Source organism: Protomyctophum parallelum (genome assembly GCF_964188405.1).
Source record: "Protomyctophum parallelum genome assembly, chromosome: 10".
Lineage (NCBI taxonomy): Eukaryota > Metazoa > Chordata > Actinopteri > Myctophiformes > Myctophidae > Protomyctophum > Protomyctophum parallelum.
The window spans coordinates 39,536,734-39,563,597 of NC_139704.1; the positions used below are offsets into that span (position 1 = coordinate 39,536,734).

A 26,864-nucleotide genomic window follows, 5' to 3' on the forward strand; every position below is an offset into this window, starting at 1 on the left:
AAGGTAAAAAAGCAAATTTAAAAAAAAAGAAAATGCTTTTTTTTTTACCGGAACAGAGCTAGTTTCCCAACTCCATGTAGGAAAGGGGTTATTGAAGCAGTCTTTCTTTCTATGTTGAACTATGGAGATGTCATCTATGGAAAAGCTGCTCCTTCTGTCCTCAAGCCCTTATGGATGCAGTTTATCATTCTGCTTTGAGATTTATATCTGGTGAACCTTACAGAACCCAGAGTGGGTTGGCCCTCCTTGGCCGACAGGCGAAATAAACATTGATATCTTTAAAGCAATTGATGGAACTTTACCGTTGCATATTAAAGCTCTGCTGGATTGGAACCCTTTAACATACAGGACACGCTCCAGTCACATGGCTCACACTAAAAGTCCCAAATGTAAACACAGATGTGGGGAAAACAGCCTTCTGTTTTAGTGCCCCAACCACGTGGAATGACCTACAGCTTAAATTAAAGATCTGCTCTCCCATAACATACGGTCAATTTAAATCTTTGATTGCCGACTTACCCCCAAGTGTCTGCAACTGTTTTTAAACATAGCCTAAGTGCTACAGTATGTCACGCGATGAGGAAATGTTGCTGTTCTGTTCTGTTTATTGCTTTGAAATGTTGTATTATGTAGTGAAGATTTGCCTTTCAGCTTTGGGACTTGAGGAGCATGCACGCACGCACAGACAAAGCGGAATCGTGATTGTTTGACCAATGGCCTATCCACACAGGTTAATGGGCTACCTAGTAAAAGTCTATAACAATCCAATGACAATGGAGATTATTATCTGCTTCACACTCAGGAATTTAAATGGGCAGGGTCATGTTGTGTGTTTCGTGAAATGAACATATTTTAGTGGAGCACACTAATTAGCAAAGAGCATTTTGTAAGTGGGCGCACACAAACAGAGTGGGAATTAATTTGGGGACCACCTTGCAGTGAAGCGACAGTGCTTAAACATTCAGCTTACTCTACCACCTGTTTTGAAATATTCAATAACATGTCTTAGGGGAGACCTACCAGATGTGCCTAATTGGCAGAGGCGTGTGTCGGATGGCGACCAGAGCTCCTCCCTGGTTCAAGAATAAAACACTGTGTTCTTCCTCAAACACCTACAGACATGAAAAAGAACCGAAATAAATTTACGGTTAAATGTACAGTATGTACATTGTATGTGTTGTACTGCATTGTACTGCATGATGAGAGTACATACACACTAAATAAGTTAAAAGTACACAAATCGATACAGCCACAATATCAGAAGCTGCGTTCCCAAAAGCTAGTGCCTCCCCAAGTCAGTCAATGCCGTTATGCATCATTCATCAAAGGTTTGCTCATCTAGTGGATTTATGGACTCATAAACCTATGAGAAAAATCAATATTCTCCCTTTGATATAGTTTTACAGGTTATAAACGCACATATCTTGCAGTCAGCATAATGTACCTCTCTCCACGTGTTACCAGCATCAGAAGTGATGAAAATGCTGACGTTATTGTTGGTCAATTCAGGTCCAATCACACCTGAATGCAGAGGGAATACATACATATATTTACTCAAACATAGATCTACCCATCCATGTACGCATTCAGCAAAAACAATTTTGCTGAATGCGTAAGTTGCAATGAAAGTTGAAATGGAAATCACACAGGCTCTATTTCAAATTAGAAGACCATTCTTACATGAGAGCAGAGACTACAATGAGCACTATGAAGAGGAAGCTGTGTGACTTCTGGAAATGAAGTGGAGAGAGACCAGGAGGTCCTGTGTGGTAGACGCTAATGAGAAAGAGGAGTAAACAAAGGCATGGTTGCACTGATCAAACCTTACCTGATGCTACAATAATTCCAGGCGCAGAGTCTTTGCTGATGATGTTTCCCGAGGTGTAAGGATTTTCAGACACATGGAGATGCAGGTGCAGTGAACAGTATGGCTGAAAAACAGTAAATCCTGTTTAAAAAGAAATTATCTAGAAATTATCTACTGCACAAGTATATCTGCTCTTTTAGGGTGTGACACTGTCGTGCAATGCATGGAAAACATACTGTAGGTTGGTTATCAGTCAAAACAACAGTATGACCTATATGAAATGTTTAATCCATATTGTATTTGGAAATTGTTGTTAGTATTTGTTTGAATTTGGGCCATACTCACAGAACATTGCGAATAGGAGCTCTTACAGTAACTGGCCAATTTAGGAGGAAATATTTTAAATAGTGAGCCTGACAGTTCTAATTAAAACATTAGATTTTTGTTATACACAAATAAAATCTAAATCTGTGACATTAGGTGGAACTTAAGTGAACTTAGGTGCTTGTGCAACCTCCCCCTAAATAAATCTAATTCAGAATTCAAATTATATATTATATTTTGATATGTTCAGCAATGACATGCATAATGAGGTTTATGTGTAAATAAATTTATATAGGCCAGTATTTAACGTGTCAGAATTTTGTGTTTGTAGCTTAAGTTATTATTTTCCTGCAGCAGAAAAAAATACAAGTAGGGAGAGCTGCCTTCATGGGGATGTTAATGCTTAATGAGGGTTAAAGCATCTAAACAAAAACAATGTGTTTGTTCGAAAATAACATGATGTATGATTTTGCCAATATCGGTGTGTAATAATAGGCGTGTAGACTGACAAAAGGCATCCATTTCAACCAGCGCAGTCCCCTGCGAGGATCCACCGTACCTGTTCACAATCAAGCGTGTTTCCCCGGAGATCTGTCATGGGAGCCTGTAACAGACGCCAGTCTCTCCCCTTGTTGTATGTGATATAGGTTTTAACTTGGTCCTCCACAACTTTATTCGATAGGAACACTCCCTTAATCCCAGCTACCTACGAATGTGATAGACAGAGAGGAGAGAGAGAGAGAGAGAGAGAGCACCATAAATTATTCAAACTTAAGTAAAGCTGAAGGCCTTGTTCTGAGAAAGAGCGATGTTTGTACATGCTTGCTTCTGCTGACAGAAGAGCACTATTTTGAACCATCTGCAGGATTACCCAGAATCAAAACAACATATGGCACAGCCCTGAGACAAATTTCTTTGTGTTTGCAGGAGCAGAGACGGAGGCAGTCACACACACACATAGCTATAACTTTCTGTCTAAAGAGCACAAATGTTTGTCAAAGTGGGAGTGACCTTTTAATATCATCAGCTGGTCGGCCAGTGAAGCAGAATATTTGGGGGCATAAAGTCTGCACAGATGGAGGTCAGTGAGCAGTATGAGTAATCACTGCTGACGGCAATCTGAGCTGAATTGTAAGATTGCTAGCTGAGGATGAGGCTAATCTAGAATGAAATATTAATTTGCATTAACCGCTTTCTGAGCTTAATAATGTTAGCTCATATAGAATGTCTGTCAACACACATACTGCAGTATATTTCTGAAGCCATTTAGGGCTGTTTATTACCTGCCATGCATAACTGGCAAGTGAGACTGTACTTCTATACTGTACTGGCAGTACGGTACAGAGTATGGGTCTGTGGGATTGTCTTCACGAGGGAGACTGTTAACTTATTTATTTGAGGAGACTAACATAACAGAAGGGCAAAAGAGAAAAAAGCAGCTCAGACTTGTATGTGCCGCAGCCAGCCACTCCGATGCTACAGGGTAAAGTAGACCATCTGTTTCTTTAAGGTCAGGCAAAGTTCTCACCAACCTACACATAGAGCCAGCAAAACTCTGAGCTCAGAATACATTAGCTCTGGTCGCCCCGTTCCTCTTTCCATGACATGCTTTTATTTTTATTTAACCTTTATTTAAACAGGCAAGTGACGTAAGAACAAATTCTTATTTACAATGGCCTGGGGAAAGGATGGGAATTGAGAAGCGGTTTAGAATTTAGAACCGATACAATATTGTCAGGTTCCCCAGAATAATTTACTATAGCTATAGCTAATTACTATAGCTCCTGGACTAACAATTAACTTGAGAGAGAGTGATGTATCCCTTCAAGCTGGCACAATTAGGTGCATGCGTTCCCTCAGGCAAAAAATCGAGCATTTACTCGATCATATCTAATGTCAGTGTCATGCATGTAGCCTTAATTAGCGGATGACATCCCTTGATGAACCTGAATGAAAAACGGATGTTTTGCAAAACATTATAAATAATCCGAGTTTCATCCATTTTAGATCATGTTAGTCAGACTGAGGCTGCAGCTAGTAGCACTTACAGAACAGTTTGAGCGGCGCTAGCACCCCCTATACACAGGTTTAATGTTTGTCTTTAGTTCAATGTTTGTTTTGTAATCATCACCTAATTAAATTCCAACCTTAGTTGGAATTTAATATATTAGCGCCCCTCACTTCACACGGGTGATTTTATTTGGAGGGGTGCAAGGGAACATTTACATCATCTTGTCCCTAATACAAACACTAAATGCAATGAAGAGAATTTAATGTTTGTGTTGGCACCGTTTGTTTTACACAGTCACCAATACATCACCTAATCAACATGAGTTCTTTGATATAGCACCCCTCACTTCACACAGGTGTGATTTTTATTTAAACCAGTGGTTCTCAAAAAATGTCATATCATGGATGGACGGACCCCCAAATTAATATGTTTTTGTCCCTAAATTCCAATTTGTGCCAGGGAGCCCCGTACCAGATTTCAGAAATATTCATGAGACGTAGCCTGCAGAGTTAGTTCAGTCAGTCACACTCGAGGGAGTTCATGCTGTGCTCAAAGGCGCATTCTATAGAGCACCGAAGTCCTGACGTAACTCGCTCATCCCTTCGATTCCCCTGGTTCACGGAAGTAATTTCTCTATGGAGAATAACATGGGGTGATCTTAATATCGTCTACTATAAGCGTTGTGGTCCAAAAATAAACAAGCTGTCTCAGCGTTATTGTCAGGGAGGTGTCTCTGTATCGTTTGCAACAGTCAGTCCCTCATATATGATACAGTCTGCTTCTAGCGAAAATCTAACTAATTCAGCAGCAGTAACATTAGCGTTTTCTCTCAGTCAGTTGATTCTTCATATCCATATGAGTGAAGCGGCCGGGGTGACATGTTTATTTTTCAAACACAGTTCTTATATGAAGCGTTCAAAAAATCCTCCTATGGCGATTTCAATGCAACTAAACAAATACATGAACCTGGGGACTGACGCCCTCTACTGAAAGTGACGTCGGTGCTCTATACTCAAGGGGTTAACATGCTGAATTTCTATGTGGGTGTATAAGTGTGTGCAAGTCCCACATGTCATTCGTTGACGTGGCAGTCAGCTGACCAATTGGGCGGGCTACTTAAGCTCACCAGTCTGCCTTCCTTCTGCTATTGTTCCTGGTTGTTATGTGATGTTTGCTCCCACCACCACCCCAGCACCACCGGTGGGCTCCGTTTATGTTCCCCATGGGGGGGTTTTATTGTATATCTACTGTATCTCCCTGCTCTGCCGAGCCGAACGCCAAGTCAAATAAATATTGGTTAAATCTATTCGTGAGTTGTCTGACTGAACTCATTTTATTTTAAGATTTTGTGAAAACAGCAGATCTACAAACTCACAACGCATCGCGTCGCGATTGAGCTTGAAAATTGTCTATACAGTATGTGCTCATGTACTGTATAGCCTATAATAATAGATGGGCTTGTTTTTTTAGACCTGGTTGCTTATTTCTCTCACTAAATCTGGAAACACTGCTCTTACTCAGTGAGTCACTGGGGCACACGTGGAATGGGGATTATTTATAACAATAATAATAGCCTACTATGGTTTTATCTCTTGGTACAATCCATTCACTTGCTCATCCCTATCCTCATTATAAAAAAGGGTTCATTTGTCCATTACTGTGAAACACTGGATGGATGGATGACTGGTTGGATGACCAAGATGTCTGTCTTCTATATCTTTACTTTCTGTACTTGAGCACTGAACACTGTAAACATCATGGTTTATAATAGTCATTAAAATGACTTTCTTATTTGATGAACATTTTCAATAATCATGATAATTAATTGTATAACTGTTGAGCCATGCTCAAGGCAAACCAAACACTGCCCTTAAAGGTACATCAACAATGTAACATAGTCCAGTAAACAACACTTTTATAGTCTCTTTTTAAATTAATTGGCCTATTCTAGTAGCCTACATGATTCCACGACACAATGGATATCTCTCACGAGTCACGACCCCCAAGGCTGGGTCCCGATGCTCAGTTCATGCACCACTGTTCTATGCTTTATCACAGTGGTTCTCAACCTTTTCAGGCCGTGACCCACCAAAATTATCATAGGGTTAGGGTTAAGGTTAGAGTTAGAACTGGTGACCCCCCCAAAAAACCATATTTGAACTGGGGACCCCCAAAAAGAATCACATGGATTAAAGCAAAATACATTTTCACGACTGAAAAAACATGTGCGGCCAAGTCCTATTACTGTATGTGATGTGTGAAAGGAGCCCCTCCCCAAGAATTAACACAACATGTAAAAATATGATGATTTCGACTTGGAATCAAAAAGATTTTAATCAGTTGTGGCGACTGAGAACTTTAATCCATGTAATCATATTAATCGTATTTGAACTGGGGAGAGGACCCCGCAAAATAATATTTGAACTGCCACAAACATTAAATGCCATTGACAATGAATGGACAATTTTGAGTGTTTGTGTAAACACAAGCATTGCGTAACACAAACATTGAAGACGAAGGTGAGGACGCAAATTCTGATTGGCCGGAATGAGACGATGTGTACAAGGATAAGAGCGCCCGTCAGAGAAATAGAGAAAATGGCCTGAAGCTCACAACGTGATGTGATGCGTTGTGAGCTTGTAGGCCTGTTAGTTTCACAATTTCTTAAAAGTATTCTACATTTATGGGGAATTATTATTTTAGAAAACATGTTGAAATAATAATTAAAAACATTTGTTTTACTCACGACCCATTCTATCGACCCATTGCTTGGGAAACAAATAATAGGCATAACATATATGCTACCTCATAGAGTTCTATCATGACATTGCCCTCGGGTCCTCCACTGCTCACGACGTCCTCCAGTGTCAGGGTGAAGAACTGGCCCCTGGACTCTGACATGTACAGGTTATATGAGTCGTTGTGGTGCCAGTCCTGAACAGCGGCTACCACCTGGTTGTCATCTGTGCTGATTATCTGCAGGTCCTGGTTGAAAGAAGACACGATTCTAATTGTAAAACAAATATTGGTTGACTTGACTGAAAAGGCATACTGTACACATGTAAACAGCATTTGATTGGTACACCTTTGACAACATCTTTAACCGCTTACACACTATTGATTGGTACACTTTTGACTATCTTTAACCGCTTACACATTTTTTCACTGTATCTTCACGGAAAATGGCCAATCCACAAGCAAGTGGTTAAAACTAGTCCAATATAGCCTCAGCCCCAGCCTTACTCATCTGCGAAAAAAGAAGTGTCCAATATGAGACCGCAACCGCGACAACAGTCAGATCGGCTGCGGGGACCATGACTACAGAATCCCATAGCTTGTGACAAAAAGCTAATAAATTGCTTAACTTTTGGGAAAGCATTATGCCAATGGTCAATGCATGCACAATTTCAGAAAAAAACTGAAAATGCAAATTAAAATGATAATAATGAGGGAAAGTACTTTCAAAAGATTAATCAGCTAAATGTAATATACTTATAATTAGCCGTATGGAAAATTCCTGAGTCAGGGAAGGTGTCATCTACAGTTCATCAGCAACAGGAGACCATAATAACCAAGACAGAGCAGGAATATTGAGGGCAAATATTGGGCCCTATTTACTTAGATGATCTAGGCACATGGTCTCAAAGTCAGACCAAGTGCGTCAGGGGTGTCTCCACGCCAATTATCATCGTTATTTGGTCACAAAGCCCTGTGCATGACACAGTGTTGTATTAAGCATCTAAATTAGCCGTGGGTGTGTTTTGAGCATTATATTAAATAAACCAATCCGTGTCTTCTCCCATTCCCTTGAATCCCTTGAAGACAAAGCTATTGGCATTGCTATTTAGATGATGGCTTGGAGGTGACACAAACTGTTTTCTGCTGTGGAAAAGTCTAAGTGTGGGGCCATCTAGCAGTGGTATTAGTAATGTGAGACACATCCATGATATCAACTAAATCACTTGCTCATTCTCATAATTTAAACCACCAATTAAATCGTGACAGACGCTATCTATGCGTCCTGTGCAAGCCGGAGCTCTATGGATATTGACGACTGTTAGCTGCTGTCCATTAATCAGAGACAGATAAAGAAAGCCAGGAGGTAATGGTTTCACAACATTCTTTCAGGATGAGAGGTGCAGGATGAGAGGCTTATTACAGGAAGATATTCTGTCATAAAGAGTAGGCTACTAATTGAAACGGATGCTTTTTTATCGAACTTTCTCTCTCCCCGGTATCTCTTCACCACTCGTCTCCGGGCAAAGAAAACAGGCACTTACCCAATGCAATATATATTGATAATCTGGCCCAGATCATGAATTATTCTCAATGCAGAGCGGAGTCCCCTACAAATGTCATCTACTATGTTGATATGAGTGTTATTGTGTTGAAATGGGATAGATTTTTATTGCAATAAGTGTGTGTGCACTGTGAAGCCACGTAGGCACATCTTAATCCAGACCACACCTTATTATTTTAAGACGAACATGTTCATGGCCGCTAAATAGGCACAAGGTCAATTGGTATTTAGAATACACGGGTGCTGGGTGTAAAATGACAACTGCATTGGTTGGAAAATAGGCGTATGATAGGGCCCATAGGCTAGTTGTTGGTTCTATTCCTTCCCTTTATTCCGCTGCAAATGTGCATGTTAAAGAATCAATATGATTTCAGCCTTCCTACCTTTGGCAATGTGTACTTGGGAAGCTTCATTGGGTAGAACGTGTTTCTTTTATAGGACACATAGTGGACAGATTGACCACCCATTGGCACCTAGAAAAGCAATACAGCGAGATTTGAAATTCACCAGGTTCAATCTGAGTGTCTATTATTATAATCACAACAGTTGTCATTGTTTTCATTGATCTATAATTATGTACAGTATCAAATATTTAAAAATGTCAAAGCGCTAGGAAGAGTCTTAGATGTACCACTAATGAGGACGGAGCACTGTGTGTGTGGTAGCAGGGATATGTAACACTGAGAGATGCCATTACGTTCTTCAACATAATGGCCACTTTTAGTTAATGAAAAACAGGACTCTACATTAAGATGCGATTCAGCGCGGTGGTTTTACAGCTTTTAATTGTCTTTTAATGGAGCCAGATCTTGCAATAAAAAACCCACCTGGATGAAAACGTACTCATCCTGAACCACCAGGGAATCGGGAATGATAAATCCTGGGAAGGGCTTGCCCTTGTTTGCATCGGAGCAGTTCTGCAGTTTACATGTTATGTACTGTGACCCTGTAGTTAAGCATGAGATTAGTGTTAGGAATGTAACAAGGGCGAAACAACAAAACAAACAACCTTCCATTGTCCCCAATTAAGGTTTAGCATTTCTTATTATATGCTGATGCGGACAAAACTTGGACGGCCAATTTCTGTTGTCACTAATAGATAAAGTAGAGAGCTGTCCCCCTGTGTTAGCTGGAGCCAAATGAGGTGGCCTCCCCAGAGACAGGGCATTAACACCGGAGGCCTTATGGAAGTGCCCCTCTCTACACTGTGGCCAAGAAAAGAGCCAAGTTGGAGCCTATAGTCCCTTGAAAAATGAATTAGCTTAATCGTATGAAGAAAGTCTCAATGCTGCCAATTCAAATGGGGGGGGGGGGGGGTAAAAGAGTTACAGTAAGTGCACTGAAAGATCTGTTACCCTATGCATCCTTTGGAACTAGACTTCAGGAATTACAATGAAGGTTGGCACAAGCGCAGAAGGTAATTCGATTTGGTGTCTCTTCTTATTTCAATAGGAAAGATGATGAACTAGCCTACAGTTTGAACCAACACAATCTAAAGCATTTAGGATGTTAAAGAGAAGCCATAGGGAACTTTATATGATTTAGAACCATTTTTCACTATATTTCCACAGGTGCAGCAATTACATCTTATTGAAAAATACTATTTGCAGTATTACTGCAATTTCTAATCACTTTCTCTGTTTGAAATATTATTGCTATTGGCACCATTGTTGTTCTACAGTAGTAAACAGTACCATGTTTTTTTAAGTCTTCTCAGCACAAAAGTGGTCTGACCAAGGTGACTTTATGTGAATACTTACGTCCATCAAACACACGAGTCTCCAAGTGGATCATTCCCGGCTCTTTGTCTAAACCCAGCTTGGACCTGTAATAAATAACATAATAATAAACATCTTTTGAGGATCCCCTCGAAAACAAGATGATGCACACCTAAAGGGGATTATCCTCCGAATAAATTTCAAATAAAATAAATAATCTTAATTAGTGTAAAAGTTATGTACTGGCCATATATGGAGCGTGTCCTGTAGTGTACAGGGTTTGATAAGGCCAGATCAATATATGGAATGTCAAAACAGGTCAGCTCCTTGATGGAGGGGAAAGGAACTGGTTGGAATAACGTGTTCCTTCCACACGCTACGTCCAACCAGGGAAACTCCCCCCTGTCAGGTGTAAAGGAGCAACTTGGACACTGAAGTATGAAGGAAGCATGAGTTGTTAAGTCCATTGCTCTCCCCAGGTTGGCGGAGGGTGTGTAGAGCCCAGGATCACATTAGATGATTGATACAGGGGTGAAAAATGGGTTACAAAATCGTGGGATAAAAAATATATAAAAAAATAAAAAACAGGTCAGCTCCATATATGGAGATGTAAACGTGGCAGCGGGATCAGTGTCTTGAGTGTACAGGGTTTGATGAGGTCAGATATGGTCAGATGAGGTCAGTTCAACATAGCTCCATGTATGTAGATCTAAGGGTAGCAGCAGGGGCAGTTTCTTGAGTGTACAGGGTTTTATGAGGTCAGATGAGGTCAGATCAACATATGGAATTAATTATGTATTGGCCATATATGGAGCGTGTCACGAAGCGTGACTGACAGACTGACTGACTGACTGACAGGTTAGGCGTGACTGACTGACAGGTTTTGCAGGTTTTAAAAGTAAACTGCGGGCTACGGTCGCAATTATGACTACCTCCCACAAACACCGACCTGCTAGCTATACCTGACCTATAATTTACTGGGAAGATGTACAGGACGCTGAATATATGTATATGGTCGATAGTGATTCTGAGGTTCAGTGCAAGTGACCACCTGTTGCATTAATAGCTGCTACTGTGGCCGAAGATGGGTTTCTTCTCATTTTCAATAACATGGCAGCATCTGAACCATAATATAAAAAATATAAAAAAACGAGCTGTGATTCTGCTTTCCTCAGCACTTTGTAATTGCCTCTCACCTTCATCTCTTTTAATGGTCTCTCTGTCAAATACTTCATCCACTCTATCAGTGAATAGCAGGCATTGCTCTTATGAATAGGTCCCCCTCGATGTTACGTAACTTACGTGTCGTGTAGGAAGCGTATACACAGTAAAATCATCAGTGTTAATTTAACTCTGAGACTTTGTTCCATCTATAGAACACCTTCAGAGCTAAAGTAACATTCAGGATTTAACAGTGGAGCCGGACATGCCAGACTGTCGTTTTGCAAATATTTTTCGGAAGACGTGTTAGATAAGATGCTCACAGTTTATGGTGAAAGCACATTCCTAGTGATAGCCATCTTCAAATTGTGTTTAGTACCTTTTTCTAGCATGTTTATTGATCCACCTATCTTACAGGACAGAAGGTCAGAGCATCTTTCTATGAAATGTTGATTATGACTGAGCCCCACAAACTCCTCCAATTTATGTTCGATAAAAATATCATCCCAGACAGGGCTCAGGAGTTTAACATGATAAAACATGCATTAGCCATACTTAATAAAAAACACACAGAAGATAATTTTACTGTGAGCAGACTGTATGTATATTGGAAAATTCATAATAATACTCTCTATAGAGGGTATGCTCGTACATAAAGTGAATGGCAAATCGAGTGGCAAATTGAGTGGCAAAGTGACAGGCAAAGTGAGTTTAACATTGTTTAATGTCATTTAATGCAATTAGATATGACTTTTCTGTTTGGATGCATGGGCTGTCAAGGCCAGAAACTCAGTAGGCATTCCTGCATAACTTCCTGGTTTGATGATGATGTGCATGTGCATAACCTTGTTCTGTTACCAATATAATAATTAAAACATGTAAGTTAGTGGCAGTATGCTGGTGAAATTGAAGGAAATAGCCACCACTAAAGAAAGTTATACTTTTCTTCTCAGCCCCCAAAGGAGATGAGCACTAATATATCCCTTCATCCCTTTGAGGATTAAAATATCAGAAGCTTTCAACAAGGGGCCAATAATATTTTTATTGGGCTGAGAAACTGCCTCCTCTGCGCCTTTCTTTGGCTCTTGTGATTTCTCTAAAAGCCACTTTGTCATCACTTACCCAAGTGCACACGTTTGTGAAATCAGTCAAAAAGAAGTAAAACCAGATTTCCGTAAAGGTGAAATGCAATGAAATTACTTGGCCTATAATTAAGCTTAATGTGATTGGGACATCATCCTAATAGGCTTGGACACAAACCTGGATAGATGGATAATAGACGGACCGATAGACGATAGATAGGTGACTGCAGACACGTATGTGTCTGTTCACTCCGTTCCGTTTGGCACATTTTGATTGTCAGACACCGTTAGAAATGGTTTTGATGGGTCAGTGTTAACCAGTCACATTAAATGGATTCAGGGCATTGCATATTATCAGACGACAAGCAATGTTGCTGCAATATCAGGCAATATCCTGGTAAATATTACTCCATCTTTCCCCAACTATCACTATGCAATATCTAGACGATTGCAAGCATGTGCTGCATGTTGAGCAGGCACAGCATACAGTATGCAAATAATGCATAGAGAAGGAATCTCACTGCTATCATTGTACTGTATGGGATCATTGGGATGGTACTGTAATATTTATTTATACATAAATGTTTTTATTTGTTAATGCATAATTCTCCACAACCACTTTTCTATCCACTTTACTTCTAGAATATGGGGAATTGTAAGTGATATTGCAGCATTTATGTCCCAGTAAGATTGACAGTTTCGTTCCAAAGGAGTGATTGTTGATCTTACCAGTAGAATCTGTTGGGGACAACACTGTCATGCACAAGCTGCCATCTCCTCCCAAATTCAACAGAGACATAGAGCTGAAAAAAGAAGAATTAAGACATCACCCCAACCCGTTCAAACAAATAATTTGTCATGAAATAACCTGGGAAAATGTCCTGTTCCTCATTTAATATAAAACAATATGCTCAAGCAGCTGTCAGTTGCAGTGTTGTCAAATTAAGGATAATCTCATGGGTGTGTTTTTGAGTGGTGCAACCACTCCTACATCCAGCATGCAATGTCTGTGTACCTGTGTGTGTGTGTGTGTACCTATGAGCACGAGTATGTTACTTATTTATACCAGTAGGGGGCACCAGAGTACAGAGAAGAAATTGGAACGATACAGAAGAAATTGGACGATACAAATTGGAATGATACAGAGAACCAATAGACGGGAGTTGCACCACTCGGTTCACACTGGTGTGATTTTTTCTTTTAGATCGGGGTGAACTTGGGGTATTGTCATTGCAATTTAGGAAGAAGATAATAAAAAAATACTTTGGGTACAGGTGCTTAAAAAAAAATTGAATACAAAATAAACAATACTGGAACATAGGCTCGACAATCTATCTCTGCTACGAATGGGAAAGTGAGATAAATATAGAGAGAGAGACAGCGAGGGAGATATAAAGGGGAGGGGGCGGGCAGGTTGGCACTTTTCACAGATAGGGCACCTTGGCTTCATTTTCCATGGGTACCTCTCTCCTGACTGTAACTCAGCAGGAATCCTGCCTAATTGCCAATGTTAAAATGCCTCACTTAACTGTCGGTGAAACATTTTTGCATAATGCTATTAGTCTGCAAATGTCTGCCTTTTACTGCACAGTTGGACTTAGTACTCTGAAGATATGTCATCTTTCCAGCTACAATCTAGCAGCCATGTATCTTTGAAGTCCGCTTTACCGGAATTACTGACATAACTTGGGCTTATCCTTGTACAGTTTAAAATACATGACAGTGAGTGCATCAGTAAATATTTGATATCTGCTGCTATTATATATTTATTCATGGCGTGGCACTGAAGGGTCACAGAATTGTCTAGAAAAGGGTCTGTGTTTGTCTCTCTCTGTGTCTGCCTGTCTGATAAACCACTGGACCGATCAGCGCCAAATTTATTGTGCTATTTTTATTGAGTACTAAGGACGTATAATATATACGTAAATGGTAGATGGTGCAATTATAGAGCACCTTTAGCCAAACTAAATTACATTCATCCATTCACACACTCACAGAGTCAATGAAGCAACCATGCCAGACACCAAACCCTCTATTGTTGCTGTCAATAAAGAATAAATACAGAGTGAATAAAAGAGAATAACAGATGTCAGTTCTTTGCTTTTTTTTTGCTCATTGATAACTCTCAGTTGAAAGTGTTGTCTTCACCCCCATGAACCATTCATCTCACTTTTCAGCCCCTAGACCGTTTCTCTCCCCCCGATAATCAAGTCTTAGTCATATTTTGATGTCTCTGGTGTTGAGTAGACCAGACAGCAACGTTCTCACTGAGAATTATGTAGTGTGTGTGTGTGTGTGTGTGTGTGCGCGTGCGTGCGTGCGTGCTCGCGCGCGCGTGTGTGTGTACACACACGAGTGTGCATCAGTACATGTAGGAGGTGAGGTTGTGTATTGTTTGATGTGTGTGTGCCTTGCTGCTTCCCTCGTTAACTGTCTCCTGTTTCTTCTGGGATACAATCATTCAAACTAGGACACACTGTTTTTAGATCCTGCAACCAGACCCTATGGCTTGTTTAAGAAAACAGGTGATTAGCCATCTCTACTGTGCCAAATGCAACTCTGGCTGTAGTGACAGATGTCTCGGCTAGTGAAGACCACATCCTGATAATGAGACAAAATGAGGAGAGTGAGGCATTTCAAGGAGCGCCGGCCACACACACTTCAGCTTACGTAAGATCTAAACAAGATATTTGTTTTGATCACGCCCCGCCGGGCTTGCCACAGAGCCAGTGCACATGCAACTCAAAAAGAGGCTCCAACGAGGGCCATTAGACAATGTTGAGCAGAGCCGTTCACAATATCAAATAAGTCAAAAGGCGTTTTCAGCAGCCATTAGCATCCATCCATTTGTACTTCCATCATTCAGCATTCATTCAACGCTGCTTGATTGGCACATCATTACCTTCTGGTCGTGGCTGTAAGCCAGAATCCAGTCCTCCTGCTCAGGGTGGAAGAGGAGGCTGAGGATGTCGAAGGCTAAACTGTGTTTCTGATATGATGCTCCCTCGTCCAGGCTAATAAGCAGACTGTTCTCCACCTCCGGGTCGGTCAGCAACATGATCTAAGATGAGACACGATGGCAGGATGGCAGGAATTAAGCCTGATCCATTCTTTATCGTAATAGGCACTGTCATACGTCCGAGCCTAAATTGAGCATTAGCAAGTTGCCTTGATGGGATCCAATCCCCAGGGCTTAGGTATGCAATTTAGTGCCAGAGATAAACACACAGTCTGTGGAATCCTTTTGTGAGAAGATTATAATAACTTTGTAACTGTGCAAAACAATAATGAGCACAAAAAAACTATATGTTATCACTCCATATTTTTATGTTTAACAACACATACTGTACAATTCATATCTGTGTGATAAATCATGGGTCTGCTTAAGCTAAGCCACATCTTGCATATTTTATCAGTGTGAATGGAAAGCAACGGATATATGTTTTTCACAATATCCTAAACTCGAAGGTGGTATGAGGATGTTTGAGGTGAGTACATAGCAGCTTACCTTCTTTTTGTTGTTCGGACTCACATATAAGTAGCTCAGTATCGTTTTTGGCCCAACCTTTTCATTGAGTTTTTCATATGTGGTACCGTAGTCTGTTGACCTAAAATGAAATGATGAGTTAAGGAGGGTGTTGAAGAACAGAATATTGCATACTAGTTAGTACACTGATATAATCATTAAGACTCTCACGCAAGCAGAAAATTGCAACACAAAAGTCATGAGGTAATTTTCCAGATGAATGGAGATTATTTTAATGACTTGAATAAACAGGAATATCCAATATGACATGCTTGACGAGGTGTTATAGTGTTATAGTATGTTTTTATTGTTTTTTATTTGTTTTTTTATTGTTCGTTTTAAAAAGGTGTTTTTGAGACATCTGTTGTTTTCTATCTTGTTTGTCAAAGAGGGAAAGTAATCATTTGGGAGTCATGCAGGCAGTTTGAAAAGTAATTATCTAAGAGCCATAATGTGGAGTTTGTGCATTTGTCTCACTGTATCTGTCTACATTTCAACTCAGGGAGGTAATAATCAATAAAGTGTAAATCACGCCAACAAGGGGGGACTTGTGGATGATGGAAGTCATTCTTACCTCCATAAAGAACTCTCAGTCACTCGACCAACATTGAAGTCAAAGAATTTTGTCAGCATGAGAATCACCTGTAAAAGAAAATATATCACATTAATGGCTTAGGAGACGTGCAGTGTGTTTGAGAAATCCCCCGAATCCACCCTCTAAACATGATGTATGTCGAACAATATGAAAATAAACAAACATCTAGGATAGCTTCTGTTAACACCCCAAGAGACAGAGCTTTAACAAATCCCAAACCAGAACACTGATGGTAAGTGTCAGACTTCTCTTTTTTGTTTGTTCACCTGAGCATTCCATGTATTCTTCTCCTAAGGTGAAGAACCTTAAAGCATGTAGTACGTCAAACCCTGTGGGTTTGTCCCAAAGCAAGAGACAACGACTGCTGCTCTATAAATACATGAATAAATAAGTAAACAATGCATCAATCATTCATGCCAGGAACGGCATGGCTGCGCCTCGTAAAATATCACAGACATCTGTTTTGAAGAAGGTCGTAAAAAATGGCTTAGTTATATGGAGCTTACACAGGCCTTTACTAATACAAATGAAAAGCCATAAATTTCAAGACATGTAAACTGGTCCAGATGTTAATGAATGGCTGGGCCACCCCACACCCCCTTTGTCTTCTTTTTTTGTGTGTCTTTAAAAAACGGAAATGATTGTACACAGCATGTGAGCCAAATCAATGCCCATGTCCTCAACTTAATTATTGATCCTTGGGCTCATGTTTACATATCCTGAACGTAAACATATCGTTTCCTCTAGACGACAATATGGATAGAAAAAATTACCTTCAATAGAACGATAGAATGATGTAAGTCCACGAAAACAGTGAGTCACTGCATCTTATGCAATTTTAAAGGTCTTTCACACCTTCCAAGAGACAGAAGAGGGTGTTTCACCTTGCACCCTTCGCCCTTTACAGCTGTAAAAGTTGTTTGAGTAATGTCCCACACCATGCAGCCATGAAAACTGAAGATGATACTACTCTCCTGGGAGTGCTTACAGGGAGCCTGAAACCTGCTGCACTGAATATTTTAATGGCTGTTGATAAACTAAACTTCTGCTAATAACCATTCACTCAGATGGTAAACTGTACAGTACAGTAAACAGTGCGGTACTAGAGACCCGCGGATGGAGTTTTTTGTCACCCGCAATAGCAAATGCATTATCCGCCCATTATCCAACCAAATCATCCTATTTATATTAACTGCACCATCCGCAGGTCTCTACTGGCTTGGGAGTGGGACACCACAATGGAAATATATGAGGGCATAATAACTCATAACTCAACTCACCCTTTATCCAACCGCATTAATTATGTCGTCCTATTTATATTAACCGCACCATCCGCCAACCGTGGCTAAAGCCGCCATCCGCAGGTCACTACTAGGTACTGACACAAAATAGCAAAAATGGTGACTATTTCTAGTGGAGAGACTTGCAATATAAACTGAACTGACAATAACAAAAAAAAAGCAAAGATCTATCATCTAACATTTTCTTCATTTAAAACATCCATCAAGCACAAATCTTTCACTTTTTATGGTGATGCATTTGGTGATAGATGTAATAGCTTTACTTTTAGGGTTCAGAATCAAATTTTGTCAAATTGTCTCACTGCCCTGGCTGGGGGCCACAATGTGACAAGGTCACAGCATGACAGAGAACCCCATTGTGTGTGAAATGGTTGTTTCAGTGATATACAAGCAGTAAACTGTGATATTGAGCTGACAACGTGCAAGTCACAAAGTGACATGTCAATCATCGTGTTCAGGTTTTGGTACCCAGCAGCTTATTGGTTGACATAGGCTCCTCTCTCCCTTTTCCCCCTCATCTACAAGGTCTACAAGCTCACAACGGTCATTTTTGGTGAGGAGATTTGGTGTAGAGAGAATAAAAAAGGGACCAAGTAAAGGGCCAATTCAAGTAAAGTTTATACTAGGGAGTTTAAATGATTAACGAACAAAAACGATTTGTATCAGACGGTGGGCTCAGTTTTAATACAAATATAGTACAAATGGAATAGAAACGGCTGCTGATTCACTTTGAAATGTATTTGAAATATGAAATATATTTTCTGTTTCCTTAAAAATATATATAGCTACTGAACGCCCTAAGATACCTACCAGTAAAAGAAAACCCCCCACATCCCTTGTCATACCCTGTGATCATGTGACTGATGGTATATTTAATAACCTTTCCAAATCAATGGGTTTTGACAACTTTCTGATTGTTATATTCCAAAATATCCTCATGTGCTTGGACTGTGCAGCATTACCTTTGTACTAGTGCAGGGGTAGGCAACCTTTATCAGAAGAGCCATTTTTGGCTCAAAAATGTTTTACAATTCTATCTGGAGCCGCAAAATAATGTTTGCTTTAAAGGACCACTTCACCACATTTCAACCTATCTTCATATAATAGGTCCTCACTAATAATCATGAAAAAATGGTGCAATTATTTTCTACTCGGTCTGTGTCTCATAGGAGGACTGTGGGCAGTTCAGAAACCGTCTTCCAGTGACATCATCGATGGGGAATACAAGCTAATAGAAACGGCAGGCTTTCTAGTCCTGAAAAGTTGCAATACGAAAATGGAAGCCATCGTTCTCACGATAATGAAAATCAAATCGAATTGTTTAAAACAAAATCTGCCTAATGATGATGTCACTGGAAGACGGTTTCTAAACTGCCCACAGCCGCCCTATGAGACACAGACTGAGTAGAAAAAAATCATGCCATTTTTCATGATTATTAGTGAGGACCTATTATATGAAGATAGGTTGAAAGGTGGTGAAGTGGTCCTTTAATAAAGCAAACTTTAATTATTTGGGATTTTTCTGGTCTTTCAATATTACATTTTATTGTTTGCTAATTTCTCAAAGCATATCAAGTATACTGTACCTACCAGTAAGCCAGCAGCATTGGTGGTGAAAGAATAACTTTATGCCTCCTACAAATTCAATAATAAATTATGATTAAATGTAAAAATAATGAAAGAAAAGAAAACCTCTTATTCCTTTTCATACTTCTTTGCCGTAGCAACTGGGAGCCACGGGAGAGGGCCTATAAGTAAGTACATTTTATTTATATACCGGTAGGCTGTAGCACATTTCACAGAGAGGACTCACAAAGTGCTTTACATACAATACAAATACAGAACAAAGTAAACAAGCAAACAATGCAGATAAAACATGAGCTGTACAATTCAGCTCAAACAAGACAACAATATGATCATCATCAGTACATAATAAAACAAACGGTAGGTTGAACCATCAACAAATGCTTGTTTAAAAAGAAATGTTTTGAGGCTATTTAAAAAAATGCCCACAGAGGAGGATATAAGAGCCACATGTGGCTCTAGAGTCGCAGGTTGCCTACCCCTGTACTAGTGGTACTCAAGTACAGACAAATGCTGTAATGACAACAGAGCTACAAGGATTGTCGCCAAAAGAAACCCTGCCTACTAAAATAATTGGTACAAGGTAACGGTATGACTTTAAGCATAAATGTTAAGTGTGACAACCAATCGCAGACTCCCTCTACTTCTGTTCCATACAGAATTACACTGCCAAAGCCTAGCGCAGAAAGAGTTGATGCACTAATTGGTCAGCCGCCGAATCGCCCACGATCGAACTAGCTGTTGAAGGAACTGTTGATGTCAAACGTGGACGAATCCAAGCCATTAATCACGGTTACGGAGGATGATGTGGTCAAGTCCATGACTGACACTGGAGTTTATCCAGGCTAAAAGGGACCAAATCCCAGAGTGCAAAAGCTGCATGACGCCGGGGCCTGCAGCACCTGTGATGACTCCTTCTCCACTCTGTGGGACAACCGTTTTGTTTTCCCGGGGCAGCTCTTTGTTGACAGCAGTGCTAATTTCATTATCACACATTACCCCCACTTCATGTATACAAAAGAAAGAAAAAAAAAAAATATATATATATATATATATATATATATTATTGCGACCATAGGTCGCAGATTACTATGAAAACCTGTCAGTCAGTCCTTCCGTCATGCCTTGTGACATGCTCCATATATGGCCGTCAGTCCGTCGCGCCTCGTGACATGCTCCATATATGGCCGTCTCCATATGAAGATCACGACACTGACCTCATAAAACCCTGGATAGCCATGCAAGAAGACTGGATCATCACCTAGATCTGCATATATGGAGCCGGCCAGCAACTCTACATCTAACCTCAAACCCTTAATTCTCAGGAACTGGGGATGGCAATGAAGGGCCCGGGAAGTCTGGCATGGCATTGTGAAATCCATGATCTCGACTGCGGTCGAAAAATGATGATGATTCTCCATATATGGAGTTGACCTGTTCTGACATCCCATAATTGATCTTCCCCGCCCGTCCATCCTCTTCGATGTCTCCCTTTTGACACTGATTCAAACTCTAGACGGGCCCGCCCCAAAGTTATTAGCGCAGCTGCGCCCAGCAGCCAGTTCTCAACAGGCCCTACAATTAAGGCCCGGCCCTACCTGGGCCCTAACTGGGCTGGCCCAAGGCCCCGCCTGGCCTTACTAATCACACATTTTACGCCCTACCCAGCCTGAAAATGTAAAAAAAAAAGTCCATATATGGGCATTCCCAGACCTGTTGTTTCAGCATGACCGTGCCCTTTAGGGCGAGGTCAGTCCCACGAACAGCAAATGAACAGTCCCACGGTGATTTTACAACTTTATGGGAAGGGATTTGAGAACAAGGAATGTGCTGGTGTTTGTACGCAGCCATTCGGTGAAGCCTTGACAGTGTCTGTTTGACACGATGTCTTCTCAGATGTGAATTCTACCAAACCACTCAACAGAAACCATGTTTGGAAGCCAAGTTCATAACACTGAACACAAAATGAATGAACAAGATATGTTTTATTATTATTATTTATTGATAACTATTTCAGTTGATTAGCTGACTAAGTAAACTTTCATCTGCAGATTTTGTGCTGAATTGTACGGAATCCATTAACAGGGCTAATCCATGTAGCTTGTTAAACCAGTGGTGACAAATACGTGTCCACGTTGGGCTCCAGAGATTTATGCACCTTCAATAAAGTAGCCTTTACAGCTTCCAAAAGTCACAGCCTGCTGGACATTGTCATACACAATAAAACAACCCGTTGCAGTCTGGAAAAGAGCAACAAATTACTTCCTACCTCCTGTCTCGCAATTAGCTTTATGCATTTTCTTGGGAAGCATCCAGTGTTAGAGTCAGATATAATTTGCATCCAGTCAAGTGCCAGCTGTAAAACCTTTTTTGCATTCTGGTAGAAGCTATGCGTACAGTATGAGGTGAAGCTCTGCGGTTGATGAATATTTAATGCAGCTTTGCTGTGGTACATTATCCGTTTTTGTATTAAACCTGTGTTAAATAGTGTGTCCATCACATTTCCAATAGGGCATAGCAGTGGCCATTTTGTGGTTCCACAAAAAAAGCCATTCATTTTTCCCATAGATTTCCAACAATATTCAGACAGGTATGTGTGTGTGTATGTTATGCCTATATAAAAATAAAATAATTGAATATATAATTGAATATGCATATCTGTTTTCACAGAATCAGGATGGCTTGATTCTAGGCTTAAAATAATTTATATAAATATTTTTGGTAATCTCTATGAATGGCCTTTTATTGTGGAACAAAATGCTATGCCCTATAGATTGGGACAATGCAATTTATTCTATTTATTCAGTAGAGTACTGTTTCTGAAGCATCACGTCAGTTAACATGTAGCCCACGTTTAACCAAGCTAGCGCAAATATGTCCAAAAGGGATTGTCTGACACACGTGTATACGCAAATTGAATCTCGAGCCCTAAATCCTTAAATGATTTGGAATGAATCTGACCATTATTGAAAAATGAAAAGAGCTTTAATGGGGACTTAAAGGGCTTAGGTTGGAGAGATTAATGGTGTGAAATGAAGGAAAGAGAAGGGGTGACTGAGGGCGGAGGAGTGCTGTATAGTGTGGTAGGAACTAGGAACCAATGGAGAACATACTGTGAAAGAGGAAAATGAAAGGCAAGACAGAGTAACTGAGGGAGAACACGTGAAAGAGACAAATTAAATGTAAGACAGAGTAACGTTGCAATTCAGTCACTCCCTTGATCCAGCCTCATCAGCTGTAATTAGTCAAGTGAGCACCATTAAACAGATGGACGACTCCATAAAAACAATAATTGTAACTGTGGTTGCTCAATGCTCACTAGAATTTCAATATCAAGATCAACGAGATACTTTATCTGTAACAAAAACAGATTGGTTTAGGGTAGTTGGTTATACAATGTTGGTTATACAATTTCTTTATTACCCCATTGATGAGCTGCAAAAATGATTTATTGGTAAAGAAGAAATAATTGCATCTGATTCTAATAGAGGAATACTTCTAGTAGGCCTAACACTCGCTTTCATTATAAAAATCATGAAGTTTATTTCATCAAAAGAAATAAACTCATTCCAAAAGATTCCCATTGATGTTGGAAATATCTGAAGACCCCTGTGGGTCCAGTGAAGCGTGAGGCATGAACTCTCGCTTGTAAAAAGAATCACCACATGAAACCGCATCGCTAATCGTTTTTATAAAAACAAGAGAAAGAACTGTCCTTTCCTGTTCAATTGTTTATTGCCATTGAGATGGAGATACTGTGCAGGCCTCTGTGAGGATGACTATTATGTGGAAGCACATAATGGACAAGCCGGAATACATCAATAATATCATAGTTAAATGTGTATTGTACGGAGCCTTTTGTCTGCCACATCAATTTATATCACTTAATTAACAAAGCAATGTCTCCCAGTAGACCAGATGTTGCTCTGGGTCGGGATTGTTTGAAGTCAGAATGACTGGCTCTCCGGTGGATAACAGGTCAACTCGGTTATTAAATATGCAGCGACTTTACACTATCACAAAAGAGAAATCACTAATGTCCTGATCTCACTGCCTGGCCTCTCTAGAGAGTTAAATGTTAAATCATGCATTTTTGGAAATGAAGAAACCTTGTCTATTTAGAATTCTGCTCCAGTAACTGTGTGAATGTGAATCACCCTGGCAATTGCAGGTATTACAAATATACTAAATGTGCAAATCAATGCCTAAGAAGCTGAATTGTTCCTAAAATATTTGATTCATTAAAACTTTACTCTTGTCCAGCATGAGATTATAATTATCAGCAACGTTGTGCGGCTTTGGGACACTTTATTTCTGATCCCTGAACAGGCAATGCTCTGCATTCAATTTAGACGGCAAAGAGAAAGTCTGCTCTTCAGCAACACCTATCAAGCAGAACAGAAACCGTCTGAGTTATTGACGTCCTCTCTGCAGAGATCCCAGTCCAATGTGGATGTGGCTTAGCTTGAGAAGTCATCTGAAACGGAGCGTCCTGCTTCTTTGCACTTAGCTTTTCCATCATTTAGTCTTTCAGTAAAAGTGAAGGCTAGTCTAGAACTCCAGCTAGGCTTTGGTTGCCTGCTGAATCTGGATGCCTCAATTTGTGGGGGGGTGACTCGGTGCGGTCTGAACAATGAACGCAAGATTAGACATTATCAAGTGAGATTAGATATCAAATGGAGCTTCCCCCCCGACCTGCAGCCAAAAGGTATGCACAGAAGCTGCCTTGATGCTTGCATTTCACAGGATATTATAGGGCTATGGCATAGCCTATATAATATATTGTCCAAACCCTAGGGTTAGGACATTAGCATAGCCGCTCCAAGCTCAAAACAAGAATATATTTGTCTCTGATGAGCAAGAATGTTTTACCTGCCTGAAGCAGACAGCAGTCTCATAGTAAAGGTGAATGATTCAAGAAGGGGTTTATTTGTGCCTAAGTGCGTGTGAGCCACTAAAGAAGTGTTCTGACCAAAATGTGTCATCAATATCAAAGTTAAAAATATAATAAAATGAACTTGAAACATTTATATGTTGGTTCTCTTGTACAGCAATATTAATGACAGTTATGTGTTTCAGGACAGGAAATGGAGAGCTTGGAAAGACGTTTCAGGACATGAATGGTAGTATTATAATGTTACACACCAAAAGACATGACCTTTCTAGGCTTTCTTGAACTCATAAACTCTTATCTTGGGGTATATCCTCTACATTCAATGTCACTGAGCTGGCAGTGTTATACACTCTCAGAGTTACACAATGACCTCGCCCACAACACTCAGGACTTTTTTGTAATGTGTAGGGCTTTAGAAATATAAATAGAAAAGGTGTGAGTTGAAGTAGTGCCTATCTCTCATCTACTGTGAGTGTCCGCTCTGAGATCGGGAGGTCAGGTTCGATCCCCTGGCTGGGTCACACCAAAGACTAAAAATAGGACCCAATGCCTCCCTGCTTGACACTCAGCATCAAGAATTGGATTGGGAGTAACTCCCTGCGACATGCTAGTGCCATGTCCAGGGGGTGTACTTTTACGTCATGGCTGGCTGAGGAATGTATTTGTACATCAAGCCACATGGCTCAGCAAGGCTTACTTATATGTCACATCAAACCACCAACAACAGAGAGAGAGGAGGATTAATAAAACGCCATAATATGAATATTTAAATAATGCAACAAATTATCAAGTTGTAATAGTCAAGTGAAATAGAAAGTTCTCATTTTAAGCCCACTGCCACTATAATATACAGAACCACAACACAAGAAAGGGAGGGGAGGAGAGGGAGAGGAGAGGAGAGGAGAGAAGAGGAGAGAAGAGAAGAGGGAGAGGAGACAGGGCGAGGAGACAGGGAGTGATGGAGATGGGGAGATGGAGTTGGAGAGATAGTGAACGACAGCAATCGAGACAGTTTGGTTTACAAGAGGAGGAAGAAAATCTCTTCCAACGCACAAACCAAACGCACAAACTCAGATTCCAGCTAATTTCTGATCCTCACAATTAATCTCTCACGTCACGTCTCAGTCTCACCACTGCCACCACCACTAAACAGTCTGATATTTAATTCAGTTAGCCCATCAACAAGTCTAGTACCAAAAAATAATAAAACAAATCTGTTTATTTGGGTGTGTGGTGGCAGTGGTGCCGTGCGTAATAATAGAACAAGTTAACAACACACGAGAAACTTACACTGCTGTTCTGTCCAGACCAGTGCACTACTGCCTGGTTATGAGCCGAGTCTCCGGCGAGGGCGAATGTTGAGCTGGTCAGGTGGAACTCCTGCTGGTCCTCCTCGCCGCTCCATGGAAATGCGGACCACGTTCCCATGCTTTCAGCCGTCGGCGCGCTGCGCCTTCGTCTCCTGCACCAGCTCCTTAAGCCAGCTACAATGGTATTTGTGATCGCATCACCTTGTGCCACGTTTTCTTTGTAAAGCTTGTAACTTTTTTCATCGTCTTTGCTTTCCTCGGTCAAATTGTTGTCACCCGAGGAGGCAACGGTCGTTGCGCGTGGACCACCGGATCCACGAGACTCGTGAGAACTAGAAAGTTTCTCTTCGAGTGCGTCTTTCTCAACACAGGAGTTATTTTCGCGGTAACTTTCCTCGCTGCCGGTAAATTCCTCGACGTTGTCGTTTCGGTCTCTGTTCGTAGATTTCAGACTCATTAGCCTTTCGGCAAATCCGACGAACTCCTCAGCTGGTATCTCGCCATAATCAGCCACATCCAGCGCCGAGAGCTCCCGAAAGTGTTGGACTGTAGGTATCTTGCATGATGGGAATGGGATGCACCTTATCTCCGCTTTTGTTATGCCCAGTATGGAAGTTAAGGAGAAGAGCCAAATCCATTTAGCAATCAGATAAAAAAGGCAACAAACGAAGCTCATCTCCATTCTACGTAGATTCCGCTTTCAAATGTCCCCAAAACATATCATAGCTACTCTTTAGAGTGCCCCTAATTTCGCCTGGTAAAGTCCAGAGTGTGTAATGCACTGTGGGGTGATGGACAAGTCTTCCCAAGTACTGATGAAAACGATGCACTGACTAGGCGGAGCTGGAGGTTGGATCCTGCATGAGAGGAGAGAGGGGCAATCCCCCCCCCCCCCCCCCCCCCCCCCCCCACACACACACACACACACACACACCTCTTTAGTCTTTAGCCTATCTCAACTGAGATGCTGAAAAAATAATGACTGCACTCGATTAGTTTTACATTTAAATTATGTTTATGTACAATGTCGATTAAGCATAGATCATTAATCAATTAGACCATGCTTACCCAAGGGTTTCTGAGGTAAGATTGGAAAATAGGGCCAGCTTCACATAAAAACGCATCTTTTTTTAACAGCTCAATACGAGATTAAACAAGAAATCTCATTTGAATTATATAGGGCCTACCTTCATCACTTTTCCACAATATTCAGTGCCAGAAATAAAACAGACAATATAATATCTAAGGCAG

The 26,864-nt window shown here is 40.6% G+C and overlaps 1 protein-coding gene across 1 annotated transcript in view; it reads right to left on the bottom strand.

The window, feature by feature from the left end:
* The window catches only part of LOC310865826 (VPS10 domain-containing receptor SorCS1-like), a gene marked incomplete at both ends in the record, with an annotated part of 50,161 nt that extends 23,866 nt beyond the window's left edge, over positions 1 to 26,295 (bottom strand). Inside the window, 13 exon segments of the mRNA XM_083775036.1 lie at positions 1,021 to 1,112; positions 1,445 to 1,521; positions 1,829 to 1,931; positions 2,691 to 2,837; positions 6,948 to 7,127; positions 8,826 to 8,915; positions 9,270 to 9,388; positions 10,203 to 10,267; positions 13,133 to 13,206; positions 15,306 to 15,464; positions 15,912 to 16,011; positions 16,504 to 16,571; positions 25,594 to 26,295. Of these exon segments, the coding sequence (XP_083631162.1) occupies positions 1,021 to 1,112; positions 1,445 to 1,521; positions 1,829 to 1,931; positions 2,691 to 2,837; positions 6,948 to 7,127; positions 8,826 to 8,915; positions 9,270 to 9,388; positions 10,203 to 10,267; positions 13,133 to 13,206; positions 15,306 to 15,464; positions 15,912 to 16,011; positions 16,504 to 16,571; positions 25,594 to 26,295 (1,976 nt within the window).
* Positions 26,296 to 26,864: the final 569 nt, after the last annotated feature.